Below are 11,961 nucleotides of genomic sequence, written 5' to 3' on the forward strand. Positions count from 1 at the left end.
GGGGGGGGGGGGGGGGGCAGGTCAAGGCCAGCCCTATTCTTCTGCTCTGGCCTCCCTGCTCTTCCCCTCACAGGGACGAACCTCTTTGTCATCTGCCAAGCAAGGTCAGGATCTTTTCTGCATATGGCTGTGATAAAGATAAGAAACTAGAGGGAGTGAAAACACCTGGCGTAAGGGAACCCTCCAGGTGGGCCCTAACTGCTATTTGTACTAGTGTCATTACAACAGTATTTGTTTGTCTGGTTGATTGGATTTTTGACAGAGGGTTTCTCTGTGTAACCTTGGCTGTCCTGGACTCTGTAGAGCACACTGGCCTCAAACTCACAGAGACGTGCCTGCCTCTGCCTTCCACGTGCTGAGGTCACAGGTGTGCGCCACCACACCTGGCCACAACAGTATTTTGTTGTTGTTGTTAATTTTTGGTTGAGACAGGGTCTCATTATGTATCCCTAGCTGACCTAGAACCTGCTATGTATACCAGACTGGCCTCCAGCTCACAGAGACCTGCCTGAGTGCTGGGATCAATGGCAAGTATCACCACACCTCTCCTCCTGCTATTATTATTTTCTATTTTTTTTTTTTTTTTTTTTTTGAGACAGGCTATCATGGAACTATGATATGTAGTATATATCAGCTATGTAGTACAGGCTGGCCTTGAAGTAACAGAGATCTTGAGCCACACCCCAGCCCCTCACTGGGGGATTCTAGGCAGGGGCTCCACCACTGAGCCACACCCCAGCCCCTCACTGGGGGATTCTAGGCAGGGGCTCCACCACTGAGCCACACCCCAGCCCCTCACTGGGGGATCCTAGGCAGGAGCTCTACCACTGAGCCACACCCCAGCCCCTCACTGGGGGATCCTAGGCAGGGGCTCTACCACTGAGCCATGCCCCAGCCCCTCACTGGGGGATTCCAGGTAGGGGCTCTACCATTGAGCCCCTATCCTTGGCTTCTTTTTCTTTCTGAGGCAGGATCTCTCGAAGTTGCTCAGGTTGACCATGAATTTATGACCAGGCTGCCTCAGCTCACTAAGTGGGTATGATGACAGCCACGTGTTCAAGTCCCAGCTCTTGCAATCAATATCACCCCTGTACTGCTCTTATTCCCAGGCCAACAGACATCGGGTCTGAGAAAGAGTGTTTCTGCATCCTGTTGATTCATACAAAGAGCTGGGAAGACCAAGCAGAAGGGAAAGAAAGAAAAGGCCAGGGAGGTCGGGCATAGTGGTGCACACCCTTAGTCTCAACGCTGCAGAGGCAGAGGCAGGCAGATCTCTGTGAGTTCCAGGCCAGTCTGGTCTACAGGGCAAGTCCAGGACAGACAAGAAAAAAAAAAAAAAAAAGGAAGAAAAGGCCAGAGAGGAAAGGCTGAAAGACAGATGGACAGACAGACAGCCAGTAGAAGGGAGAAAGGGATAGACACACCTTGGTAAACAAATAGTCCATGTGGCCCACTCGGCAGCCTTCCTCGTTGACGGGGATGAAGTTCCCCGTGCGACGACAGCACAGTGGGGGCCAGGGGAACACCACTTCCGGAGTGGCTGCCCGGAAGGCTGACGTGTAATTCACCCAGTCCATGGGGCCAGACGTGCCACAACATTCTTGCTGTAGAAAGAGCCAGGGTTTAGGCAGGGCCGGGCGGGGCTGAGGGCATATAGTTGAAAAGAGGCAGACTGGCTTTTGGCACAGCTGGACCCCACTTGTTAGAACCTTGGCCCTCAAAGTGTGTGTGTGTGTATGTGTGAGAGTGTGTTTGTGTGTCTAAACCAGGAGGCCGATAGATTTGGCCCAAACCTACACTCGTTTTCTTTTAAAATTCTTTTGTTGATGACTGTCTTGACAAAATGACACCAAAAGCTAGATTTCGGGGGGCAGGCAGGGGAGATAAATAGCCCAGCAGTTAAGAGCACTTGCTATTCTTCAAGAGGACCCAAGTTTAGTTCCCAGCACCGACTCTGGGGGGCTCATGCCCACCTGCAACTCCAGTTCCAGAGGATTTGATGGCCTCTCTGACCCCTGTGGGCACCCACACACCCGTGCGCACAGACACACATGTGCACATACAAAGTTTAAATCAAATTTTATAAAAGGACAATGTCTGGCTTTTCTCAAACCAGAGTGGTTGGTGGTTGTTTTGGGACAGGGTCTCACCGGGTAACCCAGGCTGGTTCCAAACTGGTGATAGCCTGCCTCAGCCTCCCAAGTGCTAGGATTCCAGGGGTGTACCACGATATCCAGCTCAAATGGGTACTTAACCAGAGGCCCCTAGCTGAGGAAGGCAAGTGTAGGTGCCCTTCAAACATGCTTCCGTTTCTGGGCCCCTGCATGACTTGGCTGAGCTGGGATTCTAATTCAGATTGTGGTTCTGATTCTTTCTTTTGTTCTTCCTTTCTTCCTTCCTTTTTCCTTCCTTCCTCCCTCCCTCCCTTTCTTTCTTTCCTTCCTTCTTCCTCCTCCTCTTCTTCCTCCCCCTCTTCTTCTTCTACAGTATTATGTTGGATGTAATTAAGACTGTAGCTTTTGGTTGAACCATGATGGTGCATGACTTTAATCCCAGCACTCAGAGGCAGGCCTGTGAGCTCCAGGACAGCCAGGGCTACACACAGAAACCCTGTCTTGAAAAACCAAAAAAGCAAAAAACAACAACAAAAACCAGGAGAGTGCAACTTCTGAGCTTAACTATGGGTGCATCTTGTCTCAGACCTATAATCCCAGAACTAGGACCGCGCAAGACAAAGGATGAGGATCTCAAAGTCACCCTTGGGTGGGTAAAGAGTTCAAGAAGAGCCTGGACTTCAGAAACACCTGCTTTAAAGTGCTTTGAGAGCTGGGTGTGGGCAAACAGGCCTGTGATGATTCAGTGCCTGAGAGGCTGAAACAGGAGGCCTGGCAGTTCAAGGCCTTGGCCTTGGAACAGTCTAGGTTGGCTATGCAGTGAAACAGGCTCTATTTGGTTGGTTGGTTTGCTTTGTTTTTTCCTAGACAGATTTGAGGTCCAGGACAGCCAGGACTTTACAGAGAAACCTTGTCTCAGAAAACAGAAAACTTAATTACTTAATGTTTTTTATTTATTATTTGAGAATTTCATGTGTGTACAATGTATTTTAATCATATCCACCCCATCCTTCCCTTCCTTCTAATTCCCTCCAAATTTCCTTCAATATCCTGACCAAATTTCATGTATTTATTTATTTATTTTCCCTAGAGACAGGCCTTCTCTTCACAGCCACACATCCTGGCACTCACTCTGTAGACCAGGCTGGTAGGGTAAAGAACAGCTAAGGAGCAGATCCTTCCCTATAATGTATGAAGTCCTGGATTCAATCCCCAGCAACACACACACACTCACATACACATGCATGCTTTGTTTTGGGAGGCAGAGATAGACGAAGAGTGGGCTCAAGGTTAGCCTGGGCTACATACTAAAGACAATTATTGCCGTAATTATAACGGGAGGAGAAACACTTGTCAGTGTTAGAATGCCGGCGACCCTGCCACTTACCAACCTGGTGACCCCGGATCTGGGTCAGCCGTCTATAAAACCATAGTGACCAAAGGCCCCCTACCCCACCTCGGTCCCCAGAGTGACTGTCTTCCAAATATTCATTCCGCCAGTGAGTACCCAGAGCCCAGCCCACCTCAATCATGACCCTGTCCCAGAGGCGGGTTAGCTCCTGGCCCTGGTCGGTGTCCGCACTGTAGAAGGTCAGCATTTGCTTGGTGATGAGGGACGGGTTGGACACCATCTGAGGAGGAAGGGCAGGGAAGAGCAGGAGCCAGCTGGCTGGGGATGGAGGCCCCCCACCCCTGATCTCCCTCTCCAACTCTAGGGACGCCCCGCCCCCATCACTGCGCCCCGCCCCTCCCCCAGCCGCTCACGTAGTCTCGGTGGGTGTAGGATGTGATGCAGGAGGCACACTCAAAGATGTAGACTATGAGCATCAGCAGCAGGTACTGTGGAGAGAGCAAGGGCAGCCCTTGGCGAGCGGGCAGGAGGCCAGACCTAGGTGCCTCGGGCCAAAGGACCAAACCAAAACTTCTTCTCTGTTTGTTTTTAGAGTATAGAGCTCTCTGGTCAGCCTGGAGATCACTCCATGTAGACCACGCTGGTTTCAAATTTACAGATATCCCCCTCCAACTCCCCCACCCCGAAAGAGATGGGATTGAATGTGTACATTTACGCCCAGCCCCAGAAGGAACTGTTGTCCAGTGGGAGAGCACTACCCAGCTTGTTTAAGATTCTGGGTTCTGTCCCCGGCAGGCTGTGCACACACACTCAACAGACAGAGGGGTTAGTTGTGAAAAACCAGTGTGTGGGGTAGAAGACTGAAAAAACTTGAGAGCAAGCTGGTCAGTGACAGCACACTCCTGTGATCCCAGCCCTAAGGAGGCAGATCTCTGTGAGTTCGAGGCCAGCGTGGTCTGCAGAGTGAGTTCCAGGACAGCCAGGGCTGCACAGAGAAACTGTGTCTGGGGTGGGGTTGGAGAGAAAGAGAAATGGAGAGAGAGAAAAGCCAGACATTTTCTAAAGGTACTTAGGGACCAGGTATGATGACACGTCTTTAATCCCAGCACTCGGGAAGCAGAGGCAAGAGGATCTGAGTTTGAGGCTAGCCTCATCTATAGAGCAAGCTCCAGGCCAGCCAGGGCTACCTAGAGAGACCGTATCTCAAAAGAAACAACAAACAAAAAAAGTAGTTAGGTTGACTTTGGGGCTTCGGTTAGATTGTTACATCAGAAAGTTAAATATTTGATTGAGGACAGGGAGAAAGGCAGGAAACAAACACGAGCTGGTGAGATGGTGCAGGCCTTTAACCTCCGCACTTGAGGTGGACACAGACGGATGCCTGAGGGCAGCCTGGTCCACATAATGAGACCTTGGCTCAAGAGAGGCGAGTGGGGGATAAAAGAAGGGAGTGGTGAGGAAGGCCTTCCATTGATAGCTCCATCTCATACATAAGAAAGCCGAAGTCTCCTAAACCAGCTCCCCTCCCAGGCCACACCCTGTGCTGTTCCCTGATGCCAGCTACTGCTGCCCCCACTGGCCACAGGACCTTTGCTCATGCTGCTGGCTCTCCCTGGAGCACTCTTCTCTTAAAGGCACCCTGGGCTCACTGCCCGAGCTCTGAGCTCTGCTTTTCTTGGCGTCCCGTGGCTTTGGGTTTCCCTTGGCTTCCCCAGGCTCCCTTTACCCCCCCAGATCCAGGACTCTCTTAGTTGTGCTCTGCGCTTCTTGTTCAGTGAGCATTTGCTGACTACGTAAGGGTTGGTCCCGGGAGCCTGTAGGACCCTCCACAGCGGAGGAAGCACTGAGCTGTTGGTATGGGACGCCCAGGAGAGGCAGCGGCCCCCTCTGAGAGCTTCAGTTTGTTTCCCTGTCGGGTGAATGGGCTTAAAAGCACAATTTCATATGGCTTCAGGGAGGACTGAGAGAGCTTGAATGTGGCAGGGATCAAAATATGAGCTTCCTGGGCCTGGAAGTTCAGTTCCAAGCAAGCCTAGTTGACACAGTAAATTCAAGGCCAACCAAAAAGCATAGTGAGGCCCTGTCTCAAAACAAACAAAACAAAAAGACAATGGGCTGGCTCGATGAGGTGGCTCACGCCTGTAATCCCAGCCCTGGAGAGGCGAAGGCAGTGGGGGCTGCACGGGGAGACTGTGTCTTCAAAAGACAAATCAGGGGCTGAAGAGGGGCTGCTTTTGCAGAGGACCTGAGCTCAGGTCCCAGCGCCCCCTTCAGGCTGCTCACAGCCACCTGTAACTCCAGCCTCAGGGATCCGGCCTTCTCTTCCGGTTTCCTTGGACACACACCTGAACATTCACACGCCAATAAAACATACAATACTACTTAAACAAAAACTGGCGTGGGGCTAAGGGCTGGTTTGTTCTAGTGTAACTGGGCTGTGTGGTCCTGGTCTTTAAACCAGGTCCAGTTTTCTGTTGAACAGCGTATAGGTACAGGTGATGACAGCGGTGGTGGTGTTTCACAACAGGCCTCGTGACACAAATGAACTAATCTGTGTCAACTGTTGAGCTCCTGGCATAGGTGGCGTGCTGGGTAAATGATAGCTATGTTATGATTGCATCTTCATTGTCATTGCTGCCACAACTCAGCACCACGGACCTTGGAAGCCAAATTATTTATATACACATATAAAATTGGGAATTTGAAACCCTATTATTTGGTTTAAAATATATATACACATATATACTTTATATATACATGTATATTGCTTTTAGGAGCTTCCTAGCAGCTGTGCTGAACACCCCTCTTCTTGTACCCCAGTTTCCTCTGTACAATGGGGGTGATGGCTAAAACTAAGTTATGGGACCAGAACATGGTGAATTAGGTTTTTCTTTTTTTTTTTTTTAAGATTTATTTATTATGTTACAGTGTTCTGCCTGCATGTACACCTGTAGGCCAGAAGAGGGCACCAGATCTCATTGTAGATGGTTGTGAGCCACCATGTAGTTGGTAGGAATTGAACTCAGGACCTCTGGAAGAGCAGCCAATACTCTTGACCTCTGAGCCATCTCTCCAGCCCGGACAAGACATTTAGGTCTTAAATGCAGTCCCATGAAGAAGTCAAGCTCATGGCCCTGCTGTCTCCCAGTCCCACCATGCCCATCCTGGGATCTCACCGTGAGGATCATGGACCGACGGCGACAGAGTGCGGCTCCGACGCCGAAGCTGGCCACCACGAAGAAGGAGAAACCACAAAAGATGGCGATCCAGGCGCCAGCGAACACGTCGTCCTTGCCTGAGACGCCCATCAACGGATACACGCGATACTGGTCGGCGGTCACCCACACTGTCTCAGCAAACAGGGCCAGGCCTGACAGCTGGGCAGGGAAAGTTTGGGCCAACAGTCTCCATAACGCAGGTCTTGCCTGGTCCAGAACCTCCCATGCCCTTGGAAGGGCTTGGAAGGGAGGTCAGCTCACATTTTTATGAGCAGGGATAGGGTAGGGAAAAGCCAAGAAGGAAGAAACGGTATAGCTAGGACCTTAGTCCCCACATCCTAGGGGCCAGTTGCTTCCAAGATAAAAGGCTTGGCAAAGAAGGTGGGCACAGCGACTGCCCTGTTGGCCGCCAGGCTTCGAGGTGCCCATCTGAGGATTTTACGGGTGGGCAGAACTGCGGGCTCAGTTCATCCTACAGGTGTAGTCTCGGGAAGGGCAGGAGCCAGCTTGTAGGGCTGTTTTCTGCAGCGCCCTGATAAAGGGAGTGGAGGCTCCCTGGCAGAACGCCTGGAGCCTGGCTTTCTGCGGTCCTGTACGGAGCAGCCTAGAGGCCGGGAGAGCTACTGAAGGGCGTACAGTGGGGTGAGTTACGCTGGACAGACAGAAAAGGCTTATCTGTTCCCGCTTGCCTAAAGAAAGATCAGAAGGGCCGGGGGCTGTCAGCCAGCAGTGTGTTTCTCTGACAGGCAGAAAACCCTGGGCTCAGCTGGCAGCCTTGTGCAAACTGGGCCCTGCTGGTGCATTCCTGAAAGCCCAGCACTTGCAACGTGGAGGAGGGAGGATCCAAAGTTCAAGGTTACGTAGGGAATTTGAGGCTAGGCTAGGCTACATGAGAGACTTTCAAAACAAAAACAAAAACAAAAATTTGGCCCTTACAGAGTTGTCGTGGGCACAAAGGAATTTTAAAAACTCCTGTGTTCTCTGCAAAGCCAAGCATGGTGATAACACACCTCTAACCCAGTCTCACGAGTAGCAGAGCTGGGATATGGACCCAGCCTGCCTGCCTCAGGGCAACGCACAAGCTCCCCATAGTTTCCCTTTCTTGAAAACCAGCATCACCACATGAGCCGGACATGGTGGGGTAGCCCTGGCTGTCCTGGGACTCTCTTCACCAGGCTGGCCTCTACCTCCTGAGTGCTGGAATTAAAGACATGGGCCACCATACCCAGCCAGAATAATAATAATAATAATAATAATAATAATAATAAAAAAAAAGGATTTGGTCTCCTGCAGCCATGCTGGTCTCCAAACCTCTAGGTAGCTGAAGATGGCCTTTAACTGATTTTCCTGAGTGCTAGGGTCACAGGTGTGGACCACACCCAGCTGATCTCTGTCTCTCCCCGACCCCCGAACCAATCTGTGGTTTAGATTGGCTTTAAACTCACAGAAGCTCTCTGGCCTTAGCCTTCCAAAAGTGAGGATTACAGATGTGTACCACTGTTCCTGTCTATCAAGCCCCACCCCAGTCCTGGCTGAATCCACACAGAGGATTCAGTTACAGACAAAGAGCACCCAAAGAGAACAGATGGCTCCCTCTGTAAGGTCAGATAGCCGGGACCCCTGCCCCCCCCCCCCCCCCCCCCCCCGGCTCGGGGACGAGAGACTACAGCAGAGCAGCCGGTAGACCTGGGACCCAGCCCCACCTCGGGTTGGGGCTGGCCCCTCCCCCCCACACTCCCGTGCTCCCCAGAACTGGGGCCTCTCACCAGAATAATGATGTTGCCCACGACCAGCAGGCCCACCACCACGGGAGACCCCTTCTCTCCCTCGGCCGCTGCAGGAGCCATCTTCCTGCTGGGAACACAGAAGGAGGGCTTCGGCTGGGCAGGGGTGAGGAGGGAAGGCTGGGGTGCCCGGCCACACCCTCTTCTCCACTCCATACCCCACCTGTCAGGAGATGCTCAGTGGCTGCAGAGCCCAGGCTGATGCCCGGATGCCCAGCACGGCACAGTCTGGCAGTGAGCCTTCTGCAGAACAGGAAAGGGCTCATGCCCTCCCAGCCCTGCTGCCCTGTCAACTCCCACCTCCTCACCTTCTCTGCCAGAGCCTCTCTGGCCAACCCCAACCACAGCAGCTCCCTATATATGCCCAAACCCCTCCTCAAGGAGGGGACAGGGGTTCAGCAGCCTGACCGGGAGAGATTTTATGAGCTCCCTGACACTCAAGTGATTTCCAGACCAGAAATTCAGGCTTGTGCTCCTGCCTGGTCACTGGGGCAAGGTGATGTACATAGCCAGAGCCTTGAATTCCCAGGCTGCAGCGGTGTGGGGGGGGGGGGGTAGCGGGGAGAGGGACAGGCTAACTACCTGATGTGTCCTTTCCCTAGGGGCGACGAGGGCTTTCCTGGGGGCAGGGGCAGGCCCATGATAGATCCTCCCGGGATCCCAGACAGAAGGGTGCCTTTGGAGCCCGGAGAGAGGGAGAGAGGAGGACCAGAGAGTCCCGCAGCAGAGCATGGGGCAGGCCAAGGCTGGGCAGAGGGAGGCAAGCGAGGGGAGAGGTAAAGGGCGGGCTCAGAGCTGCGTGGTTAGGGATGCGGCTGCAGAAGAGGATGGCGCTGACAACAGCTTTGAGGGGGTCTGAGACAGGTGTGTATATATGAAGAGGGAGGAAGGAATGTGTTAGAAGAAAGGGGATGTATGGGAGAAAAGGAGCCCCTTTTCCCTCCGTGTGAGCACACTCCTTTTTTAAAGTTTTTTTTTTTTTTTTTTTTTTTTTTTGTGAGCACATGCTTTGTCTGCTTGTATGTCTGTGCGAGGGTGTCAGAGTTACAGACAGTTGTGAGCTGCCATGTGGGTGCTGAGAATTGAACCAGGGTCCTCTGGAAGAGCAGCCAGTGTTTTTAATCACTGAGCCATCTCTTCAGCAGACCCCCCCCCCCACACCCCACAGATTCTTCAGGCTGAAGAATGGAAAGGATCTGAGTTCAAGCCAGACACAGTAGTGCATGCCTGTAACTCCACCAGTGGGGAGTTGTAGGTAAGGAGGATTATGGGTTCAAGACCATCCTGAGTTACTAGGCAGAGGGGTGGGGAGAGGGAGGGGGATAGTGAGTAGAGGAGTAGGAAGAGGGAAGACAAAAGGGAAAGGGAAGAGGAAACAAGAATCCTGCGGTCTCCTCTGCGCCTGTCCTGTCCGGTTGACAGAATCTAGGAAAGCTTCAGAGGCAGCCAGAGGGCTCCCCGACGGCGCCCCCTGGTGCCCGCTTAAAGCAAGGGCCAAGCCCCAGAATTTCTCCAGGGCTTTTGTTGAACTTTCTCCACCAAGCGGCTGTTTATCTCAGAAGAGGGCAAGAAAAATGGCACTACAAATTCCCTTCTTGAGCTGGGCCAGGTGGTGGCACATGCCTGTAATCCCAGAACTCAGGAGGCAGAGGCAGGCGGATTTCTGTAAGTTCGAGGCCAGCCTGGTCTACAGAGTGAGTTTCAGGACAGCCAGGGCTACACAGAGAAACCCTGTCTCAGAAAACAAACAAACAGTTCCCTTGTCAAGACCCTGGGTTAGCAGAGTGGGAGATACTGGGGCAGGAGATGTCTTCCAATTTAAATAAATGGAAATTAAGTAATCAGCCTACTTTAGATTTAAATACCTTTTCTCTCTTGATTTACATCTATCTTAAGGGCTTCTAAGAAAATCTAAACAAAAATTCATGGACAGCAGATGTGTTTCAGTTAAAACAGTTTGCTAAGCGATTGGGTCATGCATATATATGTGCGTGTAAACTTTTTTTTTTTTTTTAAAAATTTGAGACAGGGTCCCTCTACACAGCCCTGGCTGGCCTGGCACTCATTCTGTAGTCCAGGCTGGCCTGGAACTCACAGGGATCCGAGTGCTTCTGCCTCCCGAATGCTGGGATTAAAGGTGAGCATGGGAACATTTAGCCTCATACTAACAATTGTTTCCCCCAGTCTTTTTTTTGTTTTCTTATATTTTTGGTTGTGAGCTTTGCCTTTAGGGCTGAGCCATCTCTCCAGTCCATTTTTTTCTATTCTTTAAAAGGTTTTTGTTGCTGAGTTTTGTTTTGTGTTTTGTTGTTGTTGTTTTTTGAGACAGGGTTTTTCTGTGTAGCCCTGGCTGTCTGGGCTCACTCTGTAGACCAGGCTGGCCTTGAATTCAGTGATCCACCTGCCTCTGCCTCCCCGAGTGCTGGGCTTGCCACCACGCCTGACTCTGAAGTTGTATTTATCTTGTGTGTATGAGTGTTTTACCTGCATGCATGTGCACACCACACGTGTGCTAGGTGCTGGCAGAGGTCAGAAGGCATCAGATCCTGCACAACAGGAGCTACAGATGTTTGTGACCTAACCCAGGTCCTCTGCAAGAGCAACAAATGCGCTAAAGTGACAAGCCCCCCCCCCCCCCCCCCAGCGTTGTGTGTGTTCACAGTGCCTGTGTGGAGGTGGGGACAGCTGCCGGGAGTCCGCTCTCTCCTCCCACCACATGGCTCGGCGAGGCACTTGCCACCCGGCCTGCTGACCCGCATTCCATCCCCTGGGCGCAGCTGGTGGGGGAGAACTTGCTCCTGCCAACTGTCCTCTGATCTCCCCTCAGGCTACGGCACAAGCACCCTTAGACACAAGCATGCGTGCGCGCGCACACACAGACACTAAAGAAGGTGGGGAAAACCGCTGGGGCTGGAGGATGGCTCAGCAGGTGAGAGCACACACTGCGTTCCAAGACCCAAGCTCAGTTCCGGCCACCCATGAGCTTACGAGTCAGGGAAACTGATGCCCTCTTCTGGCCGCCAGAAGTAAAATAAAATCTCTTGAGCAGCCAGGGCTGTAAAAACAGCCACTCAGAAAGCTGAGAATGAGGACTGTATTCAAGGGCTACACAGTGAGTCCCAAGGTCAGCCTGGGCAGTTGCAGGATTCTATCTCAAAAAGCAAAATAAAAAGAAGTGAGGATGCCAGAAAGATGGCTCAGTAGTTAAGAGAATTCACTGTTCTAAAGGAGTCTGGTTCCCAGAATGTTATCAGGCAGCTCACAACCACGTGGAACTCCCGTTCCAGATCCAAAGCCCTCTTCTGGCCCTAGAGGCCATCTGCATGCATGTGCACATACCCACATAAATTTAAAGAGAAAAGAGCTTGTGATGTAGCTCAGTCCCTGCCTAGAATCCCCCAGTGAGGGGCTGGAGTGTAGCTCAGGGGTAGAGCCCCTGCCTAGAATCCCCCAGTGAGGGGCTGGGGTGTGGCTCAGTGGTGGAGCCCCTGCCT

The 11,961-nt window shown here is 52.0% G+C and overlaps 1 protein-coding gene across 1 annotated transcript in view; it reads right to left on the reverse strand.

Annotated features, from left to right (window-relative positions):
• Window positions 1-9,108, reverse strand: part of Upk1a (uroplakin 1A) — a 10,715-nt gene extending 1,607 nt beyond the window's left edge. Inside the window, exons 1-6 of the mRNA XM_055594696.1 lie at window positions 9,050-9,108; window positions 8,450-8,534; window positions 6,642-6,935; window positions 3,879-3,953; window positions 3,638-3,745; window positions 1,425-1,604 (exon numbers count right to left, since the gene is read on the reverse strand). Of these exons, the coding sequence (XP_055450671.1) occupies window positions 1,425-1,604; window positions 3,638-3,745; window positions 3,879-3,953; window positions 6,642-6,935; window positions 8,450-8,534; window positions 9,050-9,108 (801 nt within the window). The remainder of the gene's footprint in view (window positions 1-1,424; window positions 1,605-3,637; window positions 3,746-3,878; window positions 3,954-6,641; window positions 6,936-8,449; window positions 8,535-9,049) is intronic.
• Window positions 9,109-11,961: the final 2,853 nt, after the last annotated feature.

This window comes from Psammomys obesus, unplaced genomic scaffold (assembly GCF_907164565.1).
Source record: "Psammomys obesus unplaced genomic scaffold, mPsaObe1.curated_primary_1811, whole genome shotgun sequence".
Classification (NCBI taxonomy): Eukaryota; Metazoa; Chordata; class Mammalia; order Rodentia; family Muridae; genus Psammomys; species Psammomys obesus.